The sequence below is a fragment of the Ursus maritimus genome, unplaced genomic scaffold (assembly GCF_017311325.1).
Source record: "Ursus maritimus isolate PB19 unplaced genomic scaffold, ASM1731132v1 scaffold_16, whole genome shotgun sequence".
Classification (NCBI taxonomy): domain Eukaryota; kingdom Metazoa; phylum Chordata; class Mammalia; order Carnivora; family Ursidae; genus Ursus; species Ursus maritimus.
Genome location: NW_024424008.1, coordinates 2,186,125 through 2,206,845, shown reverse-complemented (window position 1 = coordinate 2,206,845; position 20,721 = coordinate 2,186,125). Strand labels below are relative to the sequence as shown.

At 38.8% G+C, this 20,721-nt stretch overlaps 2 protein-coding genes across 2 annotated transcripts; both read left to right on the top strand.

Annotated features, from left to right (window-relative positions):
* The first annotated feature begins 1,623 nt into the window (after positions 1-1,623).
* LOC103681424 (olfactory receptor 56A4-like) lies at positions 1,624-3,998 on the top strand. The gene has a single exon (XM_040630675.1). The coding sequence runs from the start codon at positions 2,991-2,993 to the stop codon at positions 3,996-3,998; it is 1,008 nt and encodes a 335-aa protein (XP_040486609.1). The 5' UTR covers positions 1,624-2,990.
* Positions 3,999-12,159: 8,161 nt separating this feature from the next.
* LOC103681445 (olfactory receptor 56A4-like) lies at positions 12,160-13,135 on the top strand. Its single transcript, XM_008711008.2, has one exon. The coding sequence runs from the start codon at positions 12,194-12,196 to the stop codon at positions 13,133-13,135; it is 942 nt and encodes a 313-aa protein (XP_008709230.2). The 5' UTR covers positions 12,160-12,193.
* The last annotated feature ends 7,586 nt before the right edge of the window (positions 13,136-20,721 follow it).

Genomic DNA, 20,721 nt, shown 5'->3' with positions numbered 1-20,721 from the left:
TTTCTGTGCTAGTCTAAATTCACCTATGAGCCAAGGTAATCCATCCATTTTCTGATCTGGGCTTGGGTCTTCTGTTGTAATTTTGTTTATTCAAGGCTTGTCTGATCTTTCCAGACTGTCAATATATCATTGCCAGAGACCAGGTTTGTTCAATAGCACTTAGAACAAGGGTCACCCCTCTGTAAATGTCAGTCTGCCAGTACAAACGAATGGAACTGGATATTGAATATCAGAGCCATGCCCCAGATGGCCAACGAGTCCTCATTTCTCACAATAGAAGGCCTCAGTTTCACTGAAGAGAATAGAGAGAGTAAGAATGGTCCCAGCTCTTAGGAATTTACTAAAACAGGGAGGACGGTCTCTTACCACCTGGGAGAAAATATGAGTGTTCTAGGAGGTCTGTATCAGTTAACAGGTCCTTGGTGACAGTCTGGACTCCAGTCTCTCTGCCCGCTCATCCTCTCTCACACTAAATCCTTTGGGTCTCCTCACCCCTCTGCTACAGCCTGCTTCTCTGCCTGCGTGGCCTTCCTTCAGGTCTTCGTCACTTTTCCCTTGGACTCCTCAGGAGCCTCCAGAAGCCTCCAGCCCTTCTGTGTGATTCCCTGTGTCCCACCTACAGCGCGTCACTTCCCTGTCTCGGATCCTCTGTGTCACTCACAGCGTACACGCTCACGCCTGCTCTCAGGCGGACCTCGCCGGCTGCTCGCGCACACCGTACCCGTGTCTCCTGACACGCTCTCCTGCCTGCTCCCCCAAAGAACTTAGGATCTACCAGCCCCGCGCACCTGTTTACCAATCATGCTGAACATCCACACAGATGTTTCTTCTCTTACCACTGTCTGCAAAGAGAGTCCTCCTCTCCCAGTTAAATGTGGCCTCATTTTTGTATCCTTCTCTGATGCTCTCAGCTCATGGTGTCTCTTGGCCTAACAGGACCTCAGGAAACCGTAGCCCTTTTTCTCCCCAAAACAACACCTGAAGTTAAATATCACTTATTGATTTCATAAATGAGGAACATATGTATCATGGAGTTTAAATAGCTCTCAGGGTTATCTAATGGGCGTAAGAGTCAGGCTTCTTTTCTGTCTGAAGCCAACTTTTCAACCATATCACATTGCTCCATTCATCTGTGTATTTTCTTTTTCCCACTGTTCATAAGATCATCTTTATTACCACAACTATGCTGTCTTATAAGTGTTTGTGAGTCAACTTTCCTGTATCAATGAAGATACAACGTTTTACTTAATGCACACCATATGTTTGTATACCTAACATTAAGACCAACTGCAGGGAAGGCCTGACTATATTCTTGCTTATTCAAACAGATCAGGTCATGCCGAGGATACAGAACTTGAGGTTTATGGAAAGGACAAGACTTTTCTGAAAAGGTGGTTATGTTTTTTATCCTTTTTATGTTTCTGATTCACATTGAGGGTCATTTCCTAATCCAATATGAAAATACAAGACAGAGCTGATACATATTTGTCTCTACTTTACTTTAGCCCTTGAATCTTTGGTTTGTTTTGAAGCCCTATAATGAGTAGAAAGTGTGTGAAGTGTGTGTGTGTGTGTGTGTGTGTGTGTATGTGTGTGTGTGTGTGTGTGTTGTATAATCTATATTTGGGAAGTCTGGGATATTCAGATATTCAAAATGAAAATCTTACCCAATCTATTGGATCTTATCTTCTCTGGCAGCTAGTCTGATACCTTCTTTTATACAATTTACTCTTTTTGAAGAGATTTGTCAGATAGGACAGGTGAGCAGGATCAGTAAGCCCACCTATACCGATTAGTTGCTGCCAGGGCTCCCTCTCTTAGTCTGCCCTGACTCCCTAGCTCTTTTCTGGTTCTTTGGCTGGGACAGCCCTTACTGTCACTCTTCTTCATACTTGGCCACTCTGTTCTTTGTTTAGTAGTGAGGGAAATAAGATGGGACCCAACAAAAGAAATAACTAAATAAAGCAGATGGATTCATACAGCATAGATTTCACATGAATAGAATAATTGGATTTGACCACAAGGAATCACAGATAATGTTGCTTACCAGATAAATGGATCCTATATAGGTTTATATACCGGAAACATACTTATTAGCTACCTCCTAATCTATCCTTGGTGTACCCCTCAGTACTGACTGTCTCTGTCACCAGAATATGAAATTTATAAGCTCTTCTAAAGAATCCAAACCAAAGAAACACTCCAGAAAGTCACACAGAGAAAACATAACAAATAACCCAGTAAGAGTGATAAACACTATGCTTTAAAAAGTGAAACCCTGTTTGGGACTAGAAGATATTACTGCTCTTGGGTGGGGTCAAGGGATGCTCTGCCTTTAATCCAATATTCTTAAGAAGTGAAAATTAGAAATCCTGAAGTCAGGCCCTGTCTGAGTCAATACTGAGTAGGGGACCTTCATGTATTCTGCTAAACAGAACTCTCCATAAGCTATTCCTTCTAAATTCCAAAGGAAGGTGGGGCTTAGTTAAGTAATTGTGCTTGTCAAGGCTAAATAATGTATAGTGGTTGAAAGCAGAGACTTTAGTCAGACTCTTTTGTCATAGTCCTGGCTTCACCACTTACTGGCTGTCTAATTTTGATCAAACTACTTTCCTCTCTTTGCCTGTTCCTTTTAACTACCTGGAAAATTAGGATAATAATATTATTTACTCTTAAGTGTTTTTCTTTCTAAAGGAAACGTGGTAATATAAACATTCAGCATAATGTGTAGCACATGATAGCTGCTGAGTTAAAGGTCAGGGATGATTGAGATGGGATGATGATGATGATGTGAAAACTTGAAACAGGTTAAAAGCCCTAATGAAAACCTGAGTTTTACTACATCCAGAACACATACGTGATGAGCACTGGGTGTTACACGCAACTAATGAATTGTTGAACACTACCTCGAAAACTAATGGTGTACTATATGTTGGCTAACTGAGCATAATGAGAAAAAAAAGAGATAAAAAATAGAACACATACTTTCTATGTCGATGTATTTTGTTCTGCTTTTTAAGGGACTCTGGATTTTTACCTTGTTCAAGATACTTTATATGGCTTCACCCAGCAACTACTCCACTGCTCCAGTCTCGGAATTCCTCCTCATCTGCTTCCCTAACTACCAGAGTTGGCAGCACTGGCTGTCCCTGCCCCTCAGCCTGCTCTTCCTCCTGGCCATGGGGGCCAACGCCACCCTGCTGATCACCATCAGGCTGGAGGCCTCTCTGCATGAGCCCATGTACTACCTGCTCAGCCTCCTCTCCCTGCTGGACATGGTGCTCTGCCTCACCGTCATCCCCAAGGTCCAGGCCATCTTCTGGTTTGACCTCAGGTCCATCAGCTTCTCAGCCTGCTTCCTCCAGATGTTCATCATGAACTGCTTCCTTGCCATGGAGTCCTGCACATTCATGGTCATGGCCTATGACCGCTATGTGGCCATCTGCCACCCACTACAATACCCATCCATAATCACTGACCAATTTGTGGTTAGGGCTGCCATATTTGTTGTGGCCCGGAATGGCCTCTTTTTTCTTCCTGTTCCAGTACTTTCTTCCCGGCTCAGATACTGTGCAGAGAACATAATCAAGAACTGTATCTGCACTAACCTGTCTGTGTCCAAACTCTCCTGTGATGATATCACCTTCAACCGGCTCTACCAGTTTGTGGCAGGCTGGACCCTACTGGGCTCTGATCTCATCCTAATTGTTCTCTCCTACTCTTTCATCCTGAAAGCTGTGCTCAGGATCAAGGCTGAGGGCGCTGCAGCCAAGGCCCTGAGCACGTGTGGTTCCCACTTCATCCTCATCCTCTTCTTCAGCACGGTCCTGCTGGTTCTGGTCATCACTAACCTGGCCAGGAAGAAGATTCCCCCAGATGTCCCCATCCTGCTCAACATCCTGCACCACCTCATCCCCCCAGCTCTGAACCCCATTGTTTATGGTGTGAGAACCAAGGAGATCAAGCAGGGAATCCAGAAGCTGCTGAGAAGGCTGTAAGAGGTAAAACAGATCAGAGACACCTTGGAATTGTTAGTAAAAGTCAGGGATTATTTTTACGTTGGAAAGGAAATTTTACTTTTTAATCCCAGAATGAGCTCTGATTCTTTTTATCTCAGACAACAATGAAAACATTCTTCTGTGAATCCTTATTTCCTCCTGCTTCAAAGGAAACCTCCATTTCCTGGATTCTGTGGTCACTTGGGAATTTGCCTGACTGACTCCTTATCTGAGGGTCTTGCCAAACCTTAGCCAAGTGGAGCTGGGTTAGAGTGGGAGTGTTTGGACCTAAAGAAACAAACTTGATACTTAGAGAAATCTTCCTGTTTCCTGATTTGCAAAGAACATAGATGACTCTCCTGCCTCCTGTTTCAGACATGGCTTTTGTGTTGTGAGGGATTGACTGGGCTGAAGTAAGGACATTCACCCAGAATTTTGGTTTTTGGGGTCTAGTGCTTTACTGTGAACACCGCTCTCTTTTCTGGCACCTGTGGCAGATGTGTCATCTCCTGGCTCCTCAGATCCTGCCAGATGCTATTAAGATTTTCTGTTTGTGAAACTGCTCTGGGAGCATCTTCTCCTACACTCCTTCCCTCCCTCCCTCCCTGCCTTCTTTCCTTCTTTCCCTTCTTTCTCCTTCCCTCCTTTCTTCCCTCCCCTTCCTTCCTTCCTTCCTTCCTTCCTTCCTTCCTTCCTTCCTTCCTCTTTCTTTTCTTTCTTCCTTCCTCTTTCTTTCTTTCTTTCTTTCTTTCTTTCTTTCTTTCTTTCTTCTAAGATTTTTATTTGTAAAGGAGATAGAAAATCTTTTAAGGTTTTTTTTGGGGGGGGGCAGACTGATATCGTTTGAAGTGTTATATGTTTTTTACCTCATTATGTTCATGACTCTATAATCCTCACTTCATCCCTTATAACCTCCTATAAGGAACTTAGAACGTTACATCACATCTCAGGCACCATCCCTCCCTGACTCTGACCTGCACATCCTAGGCACAACTCAGCTGTCCAGTTCATTCCTTCTATTGCCCTGTTTGCTTCAGCCTTCAGCCTGGGCTGATATAGCTGTTGAGCTTTTCCATGATGTAGAAGCTCTAGGGTTTGATTTTCACAAATAAGTGTGTTCCATTATTTTGCAATCCCTCCCTTAATGATGCCACATGTTAGTCAATGTTTCCAAGGAATATTTTATAGTAGCCACCTGTCTCTTTTGTGGATGAAAATTAAGAGTTTGCAGTCCATTAGTTTTCCAAGCATCATTTAAAGAACATTCCCGTTGGACTGTCCTACTTTCTTCTGTATCAAAACTTTTCTTGGGGCGCCTGGGTGGCTCAGTTGGTTAAGCATCTGCCTTTGGCTCAGGTCATGATCCCAGGGTCCCGGGATCGAGCTCAAGCCCCACGTCGGGCTCCCTGCTCAGAGGGGAGCCTGCTTCTCCCTCTTCCTATGCCTGCCACTCCCCCTGCTTGTGCTCTCTTTTTTTCTCTCTCTGTCAAATAAATAAATAAAATCTTAAAAAACAAAACAAAAACCTTTTCTCTGATGAATGAATTATATTTAAATTTAATGTTTCTGTACTATTTAAAAAAGTTATATATTTTGCAGCAGTGATCCTCTTTTCTTCTCTTAGAGACCTCTGTGGTTTGGCTCTAACAGACTTTCAGACTTATTTCAAGCTTTCTTTGTTTCCCCTACTGTAGCTAAAGCAAACTGCTCACTTTTCCCTGAACATTCCCTCCTTGTGTTTGTTGTCTGTCTTGATCAGTTGACCCTTTCTACACCAACCTTCATTTACTAGTATCATCATTGCTGAACCCCATATTTCCCACCAGACTGAAGTCAAACAGCACTTTGCACAGGGAGACTTCTTTTCATGACTCTTACCTGGAATCGCTACTCTAGCATCTTGAATATCTGTATGTCTTTCTCTGATGGTGTCATGAGTTTCTTTTAGGTTAAGAGAGTATTTTATTCATCTTTTTATTCTACATGGTTACTTTTGCTCTTCCTTACGTAGAGGAATTTAGAATAAAGATATGTCGAATCAGGTCAAACATTTTATCAGTGCATATCTTGTCCCTCCCGTCCTTTGAAAACTACTTGGGAACAATGATCAGGTCTTATAGTAATATGTGTTTTTATAGTACCTAATACAGAGACTATTTTTAGCCAACACTAAATGAAATTTATATGAATTTATTTAAATGAAATTTATATCCCCCTAAGGTTGGAATAATCAGAGCAATTGGGATTTGATTCTCAGATAGACCAATTTGGCCAAATTTGCTAACTCAGGTTTTATGAACTTTGGCTAAACTTTTTCCTTACCTTGAAAATGGTGATAATGATCCTTATCTCTTACCATTGTTCGGAAGAGTAAATACACTAAGTATGAAAATTTTTGTTCAGTACCTTGAATGTGCACACCTTAATTACATAGATATTACATGAATTATTATTATTATTATTTTCCTAAGCACACTGCTTTCCCTGCTGCCCTCTGGATATGAGGCAGATTATTGTCTCACACCTCATTTACCTTGAGGAGAAGGTATCCACGTCATGTTGTCCTCCTCTAGCCCTGTAGTCATTTTATTACTATTACATTTCCTTGAGAAATCTTTTACCTATGTGAGGGTTACTTTTTAAACTCCAAACTATTTGGTCCTCCATAAATCTGTCAGTTGGGCATTCTATTGGTATCTATTTCAATCTGGGTATGCCATGAGGCTACCTACAGGCATACCTTCTGGAAAGGCAAAGGACAGCCATGGGTGATATGTGGCTATGATACCATCCAGTGCTCACCTCCTTTGAGGTTCTCTGGCTTCCAATGTCACCTGTCCCCCAAAGTTGACTCCACATTTCCCTCTGGGATAGTGAAGGGAGAAAGACAGGCTCTGACACTCCAGTCATGAAACACAGTCTGCTTTCACCACACCCCGACAGCTGTTGTAGTACATTATCTTACTGACTTGTGGCCACATGGTATGCAGATGATCGATTGTTTTGCAGCCCCTGCCCAGGGCTTTAGAAAGGAATATCACTCCCAGTTTACCTGTAAAATAACCAAGGAAATAAACAGAGCCTAGAATGCTGTACCACCTATTTTCTACAGATCCCATGGAGTCCTTACTTTAGTCCAATTTTCCTTTTTTAGGGTACAAGGCTCCTGCAGTTTCTCTCAGAACCAGCTGTGACTTGACACTTCATCTGAGAAAAGCTGCGAAGCTATGAATCTCTGCTTTAGAATTGTTCTCAGTAGAAAAGAGCGATGATATCATTCTTTGGTGTCATCACCTTTGTCTGCCTTTCTCTTTTCTATCACAATTTCATCTTTATGTATTGTATTTCCTAATTTAGACTCTTCCTGAGTGAGGGCTTCTGGTTCTGGCACATGGATGCTACATGAACCAGATGGTAGCAGGAGCCTCCCTGGGATATTCCCTTCTGTTCAGGAAGAGGTGGCAGCGTTAGAAGAATAAAGTAGAGAAGGATTATCTCAGTCCTAGGCAATACTAAGGGGCATTGCTAGCATGGCCAGTGAGGTGAGGCTGTTATGTAACCCAAGGTTCCCTTTGGAAGACATAGAGCTAAGTCCAAAGCAAAAGAGGTAGTGTCTTGCCCAGCTATTTCCCAACATCTGAAACATGATGGCAACCCCAGTGCTGGGACTCAGACCTTGTGAGGTGAGAAAGAGAGAACTGTGTCCAGAATCTTCTCCAGCTCCCTCACTCCTATTTCTGGTTCCTAGAAGCTTTCCACAGCATTTCCTCTTTACTGCTGCATATACTCAGATGAAGCCTATACTCATCCAGTGAGTAAGTTAGATTTTCATGTTCTTATCATGCCCTGTCATTAATAATAAATGTCTGAAGTGTCCATTCCTATTTCCAATTAAGCCACTGCACTGTGGGTAATAGAGGAAATGATATGTCCATAACATGCTAACTGCTTGGCCCATTTTTGTAGAATGACCGTAATGAGATGACCCTAGTTTAATGGTAATATTAAACTCTCATTTAATAATTTTTCTAAGAGTACACTTAAGACCTGAAATAGATTTCTCTCTCTTCTAAGTCTAGAAATATTTGTTTTTCAAACATATATGTTCCTTATTTAGAAGCACCCTTCTCCCAAAGATTTTCCTCAACTCTCTCCTTGTTACTGCTACTCCCGTATTAGATTTTGTCTTCTGTTTTCTTTGCTTTCTTCTCCACCTCCCCTCCTGAGAATACGTGCCTTAGGCTCTAGGTTCAGATGGCTAAAATAGTCTTAGCCTCTGTGGGCTGTGGGGAGGGAAGAGACAGCATGGACCTTAGGGCCTTAAAAATAGCCTCTGGAGCCTCTGAAGGGCTTGGATAGGTGGTGCAGCAAATAGTCATAAATAGCAGTAGTAGAGTACAGCCTCCACAAGCTGGTAGGCCTGGTTTGGAGGCAGGAGAATCATGAAGATGGGAAGGATGAAGCATGTCGGCCTCCAGGTATTCCATATTCAATATAAACAGGGAGAAGGAATTCTCCTGGTAGGACTGTAGCAGGCCTGGTGCTACAAGAAATCTATCAATTTCTCCAAATCTGGTATATCACTGCTTTGAACTATGGGGCTTGAACTCACGACCCTGAGATCAAGACCTGAGCTGAGATCAAGAGTTGGACCCTTAACCGACTGAGCCACCCAGGTGCCCTGTATCACTGCTTTCATGTAGGAGCAAAGTTTTTCTAGTATAAGCTATACCTTTTCCATTTAAAAAAGCTGAGATCAGGGTGAGTGTTCTTGGAATTAAATCTATATCTTCATTATTGCTTATGGCAGCTAGAAACCCAAAATTGATTTCCTCAACTGCAATTCTGACCCCCTACAGAAGATTGCTGTAGAAGCACCAGATGGGATAGGACCAGTAATCCCAGTTGCCTTGATTACTCCCCCTTGGCCATACCTTCGCATCCTGGCTTGTCTCCCAGTGCTCTTTCCTGCTTCTCTCTCTGGGACGGAATAGTTTTCCTACTATTCATGTTTCCATGCTCTCCAGAAGACTGGATGTAGAGTCAATTCCTTATTTTTGGTTTGTTGATCCAGGAAAAAGAACATAATGACCAGTTGGAAATGAAGTGGATGAGTTTATAGGAATAGATTTATTTCTTTAAGTTAACTGGAATCTGGCCGCAGGTAAGTTTGTATGGTCTGACTAACAGGATAAATTGGTTTGGTCTGGATTTATGTTTGAAGCTGTAGCTGTTACCTAACTCTGATTCTACCCTCTGAACTTCTACTCTTTTATCACCCTTTGTTAACAAAACCTAGTTCCAGGCCCCAAATATATCTTATGTGGAAGAATGGTGTTCCTGTAAACCACATTTGGAGATATCTAGATATTCTGGGGTTCTTTGCCGACTTGTGACAACTGACTCCAAAAAAATTAAATCACCGCATTGGTTTAAGTTACAGGTCAGGGCAAGAGTCATAGTCTAACCTGAGTCAGGGAGGTAGGTGTTGCTGGAAAGTCCTTGTCTGTGATAGAAGCATCTATGTTAACTAATCTGGGCTCTCTGGAAGTGTTGATTATTTCTGTTCTTAACCATTCCCATCCTGAAGTTTGAAAGATCAATTTACTTAAGAATCTCTAAAGGAAATTTGATGGGGAGTATTGAAAAAGAAAATAAAAACTGTAAATTTGAGCTGACCCAGAGCCAAATGAATGGAATTTCCACAAATAACTCAGGTTATAGATGCCATTTGCCAATGCAAAAAGTGAACTCATTTTAAGCAAAATAGAAAGAGGAGTGTTTAGTTTTCCAGAACTCTAGACCTGAGCTGTCTAATACACTACACATCCAGGCCACGTGTGGCTATGGGTGCTTGAAATGTGGCTAGTCAGAATTAGGATGTGCTTCACATATAAAATGTACCTGATTTTGAAGACTTCATGCGAAAACAAAAACAAAGAATGTAAAATAATAGCTCTATAAAGTTTTTCATATTGATACATGTTGAAGTGATAACACTTGGGATATACTGAGAAAAATAACATTATTAAAGTTAATTTCATGTGTTTCCTTTGAGTTATTTAAAGGTAGCTACTAGAAATGCAAAATTATGTATGACTCACAATGTATTTCTCTTGGAATTGCTGCTATAGATTATATAGCAAATACGGAAACTGATAACGTATTAGGCAAAATAGAGGAAAAAATTTATTTCTTTCAATTTCAAAATATGCCTTCAAATATTTACACTTACCTTATCTTCTTACATCTTAGGAAAGACGGGGAAGCTGGCTCTAGGAGGGTCAAACACTCATTAGGACTACTGACATTGTTGATAAAAATTGGTTTATTTTGCCCTCCAATGCATCAAAAACTAAGGATATACTGTATGGTGACTAACAAAACATAATAAAAAATTATTATTAAAAAATTGGCTTATTTTGGGCATCCTCAGAGAGTGGAAAACGAAGTGCCACTGAACATGTCACTCAATGTTCTGAGATAAACCTTAGCATGGCAGCCATATAAAAGTTATCTCAGAAGTGTCTTAAAAGCTCATAACTGATTCGGGTGTACCAGACCAGGGGTCCATGTGAATCTGCTCAGTCTGGGTTTGTGACTGACAGAGAATCCACATGGAATCAGATGAAGACAGCAATTACTACTGTCCCTCACTGTTGGGTAGTAGTGTTGGACCAAAATTGCCGGCTCCTACAATTTCTTGTTCTTATCCCAACTGCCTGCCCAAGACATTAGGAGACTTTTTCATACCTTTTTGTCTCAAAGTGTATTCTTTTTTAAACTTCTCTAAGATGCTATTTCCTATATAAATGGTAGTAATGACTCTGTTGAAGTCTTTAGGTATTTTATGGTGATGCATGTAGTCCTGATTTCTCCTTTGCCTATGATGTCATCTCTTGGAGGAAGGACAGGGGCACGCATTTGTGTAGGGCCTATGGTTGATCTGCTCTAGCAGCAGAGCCTGCGTGGGTGTCTCGGTGTCGTAGGTAGTAGTAGTAGTATAGTAGCTAGCTGTAGATTCAGACTTCACAATTTCAAGGCATGGCTTCACCTCTGTGATTTTAATAAAATGACCTTACTTACTTACTTTTGCCTTTGTTTCCTCATCTATAAAAGTGGACTAACAATGGTGTTTTATTATAAGGAGGATGATCATGTAATTTGTCAACCAAGTTGGGAAACTATTAAGAGTGTGTACGGGCTTAAAGGGGAATTATCCCAGGCAAACAGGAAATATTGTCATTCTACTATCATCCTACTTACAGGATTTTTAACAGGATGGAAGAGTTTATATTTATAAAGTACCTAGGAGGGGATTATGCTAAATGAAATAAGACAAGCAGAGAAAGACAATTATCATATGGTTTCACTCATATGCGGAACATAAGGAATAGTATGGTGGACCATAGGGGAAGGGAGGGAAAACTGAATGGGAAGAAATCAGAGAGGGAGACAAACCATGAGAGACTCTGGACCCCAGGAAACAAACTGAGGGTTACAGAAGGGAGGGGCGTGGGGGATGGGGTAACTGGGTGATGGGTATTAAGGAGGATGTGTATTGTGATGAGCACTGGGTATTCTACGAAACTAGTGAATCATTGAACACTACACATCAAAAACTAACGATGTACTATATGCTGGCTAACGGAACATAAAAAGAAAATATAGTACCAGACACTTAACTACTATTATTTTTAAGTAGTTCTATGAAAAATATGTTACTTCTCCATGGGTGTTCATATTGTTTGGATGGATTTATTCTTTTTTTTAATGATTTTTTATTATATATTTATTATATATAATAAATTATATATATTATTATTATATATAATATATGTATTATATATTTATATTTATTATATTTTTTATTATAACACCCAGTGCACCATGAAATACGTGCCCTCCTTACTACCCATCACCAGCCTATCCCATTCCCCCACCCCTCTCCCCTCTGAAGCCCTCAGTTTGTTTCTCAGAATCCATAGTCTCTCATGCTTCATTCCCCCTTCTGATTATCCCCCCTTTCTTTATCCCTTTCTTCCCCTACCGATCATCCTATTTCTTATGTTCCACAGATGAGAGAAATCATATGATATTTGTCTTTCTCTGCTTGACTTATTTCACTTGGCATTATATTCTTGTCTTACCCTTCAAGGTTTTCCAAAGTGTCAGTAGTGATTAGGACACTTTACATGGCAGCACCCAGCAACTACTCCACTGCTCCAGTCTCCGAATTCCTCCTCATCTGCTTCCCTAACTACCAGAGTTGGCAGCACTGGCTGTCCCTGCCCCTCAGCCTGCTCTTCCTCCTGGCCATGGGGGCCAACGCCACCCTGCTGATCACCATCAGGCTGGAGGCCTCTCTGCATGAGCCCGTGTACTACCTGCTCAGCCTCCTCTCCCTGTTGGACATGGTGCTCTGCCTGACCGTCATCCCCAAGGTCCTGGCCATCTTCTGGTTTGACCTCAGGTCCATCAGCTTCTCAGCCTGCTTTCTCCAGATGTTCATCATGAACAGTTTCCTCCCCATGGAGTCCTGCACATTCATGGTCATGGCCTATGACCGCTATGTGGCCATCTGTCACCCACTACGATACCCATCCATAATCACTGACCAATTTGTGGTTAGGGCTGCCATATTTGTTGTGGCCCGGAATGGCCTTCTTACTATGCCTATCCCCATACTTTCTTCCCGGCTCAGATACTGTGCAGAGAACATCATCAAGAACTGTATCTGCACTAACCTGTCTGTGTCCAAACTCTCCTGTGATGACATCACCTTCAATCAGCTCTACCAGTTTGTGGCAGGTTGGACTCTACTGGGCTCTGATCTCATCCTAATTGTTCTCTCCTACTCCTTCATCCTGAAAGCTGTGCTCAGGATCAAGGCCGAGGGCGCTATGGCCAAAGCTCTAGGCACATGTGGTTCCCACTTCATCCTCATCCTCTTCTTCAGCACAGTCCTGCTGGTTCTGGTCATCACTAACCTGGCCAGGAAGAAGATTCCCCCAGATGTCCCCATCCTGCTCAACATCCTGCACCACCTCATCCCCCCAGCTCTGAACCCCATTGTTTACGGTGTGAGAACCAAGGAGATCAAGCAGGGAATCCAGAAGCTGCTGAGAACGTTGTAAGAGGTAAAATGGGTGAGAACTAACCTGGGGAATTGAAATTGATAATAGGGAATATTTTTCATGATGCATAGGAACTTTAAATAGTTATTGCAGGGATAAGTTTGGATTTTGCACTCTCCAAATTTTCAGTTGATTATGGGGATATTCATATCCTGACTCTTGTTTTCTCTGCATTGACTAGGACCTTAGTTTTTTGCATTCTGGAGTTATCTGGAAGTTTCCTTTGGCCTCATCTGTGTGAGAGAGACTTGTCAAGTCATAATTACAGGAACTTAATTAGAGTGGAACTGTTTTTCAAATAAAGAAGAAATGGTATTCTGGTCACTTTCAGTGCCTCTCAGTTTCCTCAGTTGTTTCATACTTAGATATACATTAGAGCACTTGGTTCTACCTGACACAGTTCATACTGGTTTTGTGTCATGAATGGGGCTCCTGTGGAGATCCAGCAGTTGGCTCTAGAACATTGATTCTTACAGTGAGGGAATGACACTGCCTCCTCTAAGCCCTGCCAGATATTGTTAATATATTTATCTAAAGCCACTTCTCTGGAGTATGAATTTCCTGGAGTTCTTTACTTATTTTTAACAAATTAAAAAATATTAAGATGACTCATTTGTGTGTGTGTACACTTCGTTTTAAGTGAAAGTGTGTGTCCTGTTTTCAGATGGGCTTTACTAACTTGTGTCTTCATCCTCTCCTATCTCACCTTTTCCATCAGATTTCAGGTGCTCTCTACAACCCCATTTTTTCCTGCCTATCACTGATATACAGTTAAATTGACTTATTCATTCTACTTTCAGCTCTGTTGTGTCAATCCTCATATCCTGTGCTGGTGCCAGCATAGCATCCTATGGGATCCAGGCATCCATATTAGTGGGTTATTTGAACAAGGCCTGGTGTGTTTAATTCTTTGCAGTTCCCTTCCTGATCATGCCCTGAAAATGGTGGAGACTCAGGTATTGGACAATATTTCCTGGGGTTAATTTACATTGGCGACAGAATCCCCTTTTGGATACTGAGAGCCTCACGTATAAGAGCCACTTGAGAATGTCTTCTAACATAGCTGAACTATGATGAAGGTGGTCATTCTTGGGGGATTTATAAACTAATTTATCATTCCTACAGTATCGTCTCTCACCAAAATAATAGCTTTGATCCACTCTCTCTTCTCTCTTCCGCAGCTCCAAAGACTGATCCTAACTGAACATTGTCCTATTTACCCATCATTCCAGTTGCTCCTAGGTCATTATTTTCAGATTATACCCAGTGATATTTTTTCTTAAAATCTATTCTCAAGAATCTTCTTGCACATAGGAAACCAGTACAGTGTCTTCATTTGACAAACTGCAAGTCTCAATTTAAACTCCATCTATTTTACAGTCCTTCCCTTTTTTCACCCCAATGAAGGTAATCTATCTGAAGCAACATGTATATCTCCCTCTGGCACTAGTTTATGAATTCCTGAGTCTGTTGAGAGTTTTAGTCATCTTCTTAGCTTTATATGCTTAGGACTGGTAGCACAATTATTTACATATTTTAGTTATTTTTGTTGAACTAAAGTGAATAATTCATACATGCAAATCTTGTTTCTTATTTCCTCTGAAAATTAAGGGAAGGATCAAGTTGTTAATATAATGTATTCTCCAAAGCACTTTACAAAAAACCTTACATAACTTACAGTTCAAGGTGATTTTATATAACATAGCACCTAAGACTGCTTCTCTTGGATGAGATAAGAACGAATCTTTATTTATTTGAATCCCAGGTATACCAATTGGCCACTGACTAGATGTGTAATTTTTGACTCACTGATCTGAGCTCTCATTTTCTCATTTAAGAAGGGTGATAATGAGCCTTTTATTATGTAATTTATCTGATTTTTGGGTGTCCTACTCTATGGGAAGTTTTCAACCAGAGACTAAAACATGCTAATAACTTATAGATGGGAACCCATTTCATTATTTTCCTATAAACATTGATTTCTCTCATGTCTTCAAAAGAAGATGCTCTTCATTATCTTATACACAAGATGTATTTCAGCGATGCTCTGCTCTGCCCTGTGTGTCATTTCTATTCCCCAGTGCAATTTCTTGATTATTGTGCATCACTAACTTATAAAATCCTTTCCTTATTCAAAGCTCATGATGTTGCACCATGGTACCCTCTGTCATTCCTTGTTCTAAGTCATCTTTTAAAATCTTGGTCCTGTTGCCTCATTTCAGATGTTGGCAGTTGCCTAAGGGTCTGGTTGGAATGCATCCAGACTAAAACCACCTCTCTTCACAATGAAAGACTGGAGGGATCGCAAATGAGCCAGTGAGGAACATGTGCTCACAGATTCACTACATGTATTCCTATAATTTTTCATGTTACTATTTCATTTCTTTAATTTATAAATTGTATTTCTACAATTTTCATGTTATTCATTTAAAAATTTTATTGAATTAAATAAAATTTAATTTTAATTCCATGTTACTATTTCATTTAAAAATTTTAAATTTCATTCAAAAATGACATATACATTAATAGAAAAAATTAAATTTTCTATAATTTACCTCTTGAGGCACACAAAAGTATTTGGTGGATTGTCCACATTGGCCATCTTTTTTTTTTTTTCTCTTAAATCTCTGGATACTTAGAATTTTGTATCTACAGGGATTTTAAAGTCATCGAATCTAGAGTCCCCTTGGAAACAAACTGAGGGTGTCAGAGGGATGTTTAGCAAATGCATATGTGATAGATTAATAAAACGTGGAATGCAGTAAAATGGGAGAATGAAATGATATGTGGAATGAAACGTACAATAAAATAGAATGTGGCAGATAAATTTTATATTTAGGAATGTGGTCCTAAATGTCTGGTATCTCTTACAGACAATAGTCCAATGCATGGGACTTTAAGGTGCTCTGAGTGAAGTGCTATAAACATCTATTTTCTCCTTCTTTTTGTGTTTAAATGCATACGTCTTTCCTCCATCTCTGGAAGTATGTAGGTCTGTGTAAGTGTGTCTGTAGGCTTAGGTAGGTAGGTATGTTTGTGTAGGATGTAATACTTCAGGGAATGGTGACCATGAGGACAGGAAACGCAAAGCATCTCTATTATATTTTGACCTACAAGAGAGGCAACATTATGACTTTATCAATTTTATGGAGCCCAGCCAAGAGCATAAGGCAACAAGAAGTTGAAGAGTTACATACTGGCAGCAGACTACTAACTGAATAAGATATCCACTTAACTTTACACAGTACCTATCCGTTTAAAGGCTTAGCACAAGGTAGGTCAGTCAGAGAAAGACAAGCACTGTATGTATCACTTATATGTGGAATCTAAAAAAAAAAAAAATCAAACCTGCAAAATAGAGAAAGTAAACAACAACAACAAAAAAAACAGTAGGAAAAAAGGAGAGTTAAATGGTGGTTACAGGGGGATGTGGAATGGGGGATAACATGGGTAGTGTTTAAGGGTACAACCTTGTGATGAGTAAAAAATAAGCCATAAAGATCTAATGCACAGTTTAATGAATACACATAATAATATTGTACTACAATTATATAATGTGATAAATATTATTATAACAGCAATCATACTACAATATATAAATGTATCAAAGTAACATATTGTACACCTTAAATTTATACAATGTTACATGTCAAATTTATTCAATTAAACAAAGAAACAAAACACTGAATCAGTTGTAGAATACAAGGGTTGTTTTGAATGTTATTATATATAGGACCAGTTTTCAGAAGACCTGAAACAGGCTTAAATAATGAGGGAGAATGGATCCTTAACCTAGGGTATCCAATCAGAACGGCTTAATTACAGACGCGTCTGGGAATTATGAGTGGCTTATTGAGTGTCTCAGCAGTAATCATAAAAATGCAAGGACTCATGAAGCTGGTAAATGCATGCACACTTGCAAGTAAAACAACCAAGGTATCAACCACTGTCTAGGGTGTAATGAAAAATCTAAGACATTCAGATATTTGAAGACTAACAAGAAGGCGCCAAGAGAAAGGCATTTTTAAAGAAAATGGCGTATCAAGTTGAAGACCAATCAGTCTCATAGTTAACTATAATGCTAGAAGAGGATTGATGTGGTGTATTTGAGGCAACATTATGACTTTATCAATTTTATGGAGCCCAGCCAAGAGCATAAGGCAACAAGAAGTTGAAGAGTTACATACTGGCAGCAGACTACTAACTGAATAAGATATCCACTTAACTTTACACAGTACCTATCCGTTTAAAGGCTTAGCACAAGGTAGGTCAGTCAGAGAAAGACAAGCACTGTATGTATCACTTATATGTGGAATCTAAAAAAAAAAAAAATCAAACCTGTAAAAAACAAAAAGTAGAATGGTAGCTACCAGGAAATGAAGGGTGGGGGGATAAGATTGATAGCTTTTAAGGGTATAAACTTGTAATGAGTAGTAAATAACTAGAGGTCTAGGGCACAGTATAATGACTATAGATAATAATACTGTACTATAATTATGTGACATGATAAATACTGCTCCAACAGCAATTATATTGCAATATATAAATGTAGCAAAGTAATACCTTTTGTATACCTTAAATTTATGCAATGTTATGTGTCAAATTTATTCAATTAAAAAAAAGTCTTAGGAGAAGAAATACTTTGTGTTAGGGTTTTCATTCCACCCTGTATGTAAGAGAATAAGAATTGTACCCCTTACATATTGGTGTTTGAGGATCCAGAGATACAGAGATTATTATCCACCAGACATACATTATTCCGCCAGATACATTATTCTAGACATAGTTTTGATGAAACGTCTGTGAGTTAGCACAAAACGTGTAAAGTGTAGCTCAGGTCTGGATCTAGAAGGGATGCTGAATGGAGAAGCTGAGAGAGGAAAATTATTGATATATATAGGTGGCCATATATATCTGGGTCTATTTCTGGGCTCTCTAACTGTTCAATTAGTTGGTTTGTCTATCTTTGTGCCAATAGCATACTGTCTTAATTCCAACAGCTCTGTAATATGTTTGAAACCTGACAGTCAATATAAGTCATCCAGTTCATCTTTAGGACTGCTTTATTCAGTTCCCATACGAAGCTTTACAAACGACTTCTTAAAAAAAAGAGAGGAAGAAACTGCTGGGAATTTGACTGGGATTGCTTTGAATCTAGAGATTAACTTTGGGGGGTGTTGACATCCTTACAGTGTTATATTTTACAATCAATAACTACATTTCTGTATTTTATTTAGTTTCCAATTTTGTATCTTTCAGTGTAAAGATATGTAATCTTTATTTAGACTTATTCCTAGATATTATTCTTTTCTGATGCTATTGTGGATGTGTTCTTTTTATTTTGTTTTCTGTTTGTTGTCATACATAGCTAATTTGTGTATTGACTATGTTTTGGGTGATAATGCTAAATTCATGTATTAATTCTAGCTTTTCACTTTTGGCTTTTCTAAATACTCATTATGCTTTGCAAAATGACAGTCTTATTTCTTCCTTTGCAATTGTTCTGCTTGCTATTAGTTTCTTCCAGATTTACTGTTATTGAATCGAGCCTCCTGTGCCATGTTGAAAAGAAGTGGTGGTAGTAGAAATTTTTGCCTTTTATTTTGTCTTTTATTAAAGGAAGAGTCTTTATTATTTAACCATTGATTACCATGTCTGCTGTAGGTCTTTTGGGAATATGTTTTATCAGATCAAGGAAATTCCCTCTGTTTTTAGTTTGCTAAGATCTTAAAATGGGTATTTACTTTGGTCAAATGCTTTATCTGCTTATTTTGAGATGATCACATCGTTCCATTTGTTATTCTGCAAATGCAGCAAGTCACATTAGTTTTCAAATATTATATTACGCTTGTTTGTGATCACTTAATATTTTCATATCATTGCATTTGATTTGCTGATGATTTGTTAAGAACTTTTTTAAAAAAGATTTATTTACTTTAGAGAGACAGAAAGTGAGGGGGGAGGAAAAGAGGGAGAGGGAGAGAGAGAATCCTCAAGCAGACTCCCCACTGAGAAAGGAGCCCAGTGAGGGGCTCAATCACAGGACCCTGCAATCATGACATGAGCCAAAATCAAGAGTTGGCTGCTTAACGGACTGAGCCACCCACGTGCCCTCTGAACAACTTTTATATCCATGTTCCTGAGAGGGATTGATTTCTTTTCTTTTCTTTTCTTTTCTTTTCTTTTCTTTTCTTTTCTTTTCTTTTCTTTTTCTTTTCTTTTCTTTTCTTTTCTCTTTTCTTTTCTTGTAATGGTATTTCTTCCCTCCTTCTTTTATTTTTAATCTATTTGTGCCTGTATATTTGAAGTGGGGCTTTCATCGGTAACATATAATTGACCTTGCTTTTTTATTCACACTCATAATTTTTGCCTTCTAATTGGGTTGTTTAATTTATTTGCATTTAATTTTATCACTGATATGGTTGGTTTAAATCTACCATCTTGCTATTTGTTTTCTATACAATTTACCTGTTCTTTGTTCCATGTTTTCCTGTTTTTATGCTTCATATTTGATTATTTCTTTTCACTGTTTCTTCTCCTCTTTTGGTTAGTAGTTATGACTGTTTGTTTTTTTATTTTAGTTGTTACTTTAGGGTTTACAATATACATCATTAAGTTATGACAGAGTGCCTTAAAGTGATATATCATTCATGTATAGTGTAACAGTCTTATAATAGTTTGCTTATTTATTTACCTACGTAATTATCATTTCTGGAACTGTTTATTTCTTAGTCTGGATCCAGATTTTAATCTGGTATCATTTTCTTTGTGCTGAAAAAAGAATTCCTCTAATACTTTTTGCAGTTCAGGGCTCCTGGTGATGAATAATTTCAGCTTTCGTATGTCCGAAAAAGGATTTTTTTCCCTTTATTTTTGAAAGATATTCTCCCAAAAAATAGAATTCTAAGTTAACAAAATTTTTTTGGTAGTTTAAAGATGTTGCTTCACTGTATTCTCATTCAATGGCTTCTGACAAAAAAATCTGCTGTTATTCTTAAATTTTTTCTTTTGTGTATAATTTGTCTTTTTCCTATGTCTGCTTTTAAGATTTTCTTTTTATCATTGATTCTGAGCAATTTGATCATGTTATGCCTTCATATAGTTTTCTTCAGGTTTCTTGTGTTTGGGGAATCCTTCTAATCTTATCTTATTTATTGCTTCTACTTTTTTGATTAGTTCTTTTTTTCAGATGTCATACTTAAACATTGACTTTTATTCTTTCTTCTTTTCATTCATATAAAACATATTCTATTTTTATTACATGTACTACATTAAAATATGCTAAATTTAATATATAATATACATATATGTATATATATTTGACTATAGATTTCTTTTTATGTACTTTTACTATTCTGTAGAGTTGCTTATGCTTTATATTATCATCAGTTCAAAATACTTTCCAATTTACATTTTGATTTTTTCTGTTACTTATATTTATTTAGATATATATTATTTAATTTGTGTGAGGTGTGGGATTTTCAGATACATTATTTTTATTTCTTCATGGCTTAATTACACTGTGGTCAGAGAACATATTCTGAATAATTTCAATAGTTTGAAATTCGTTGAGACTTTTTTTTTAT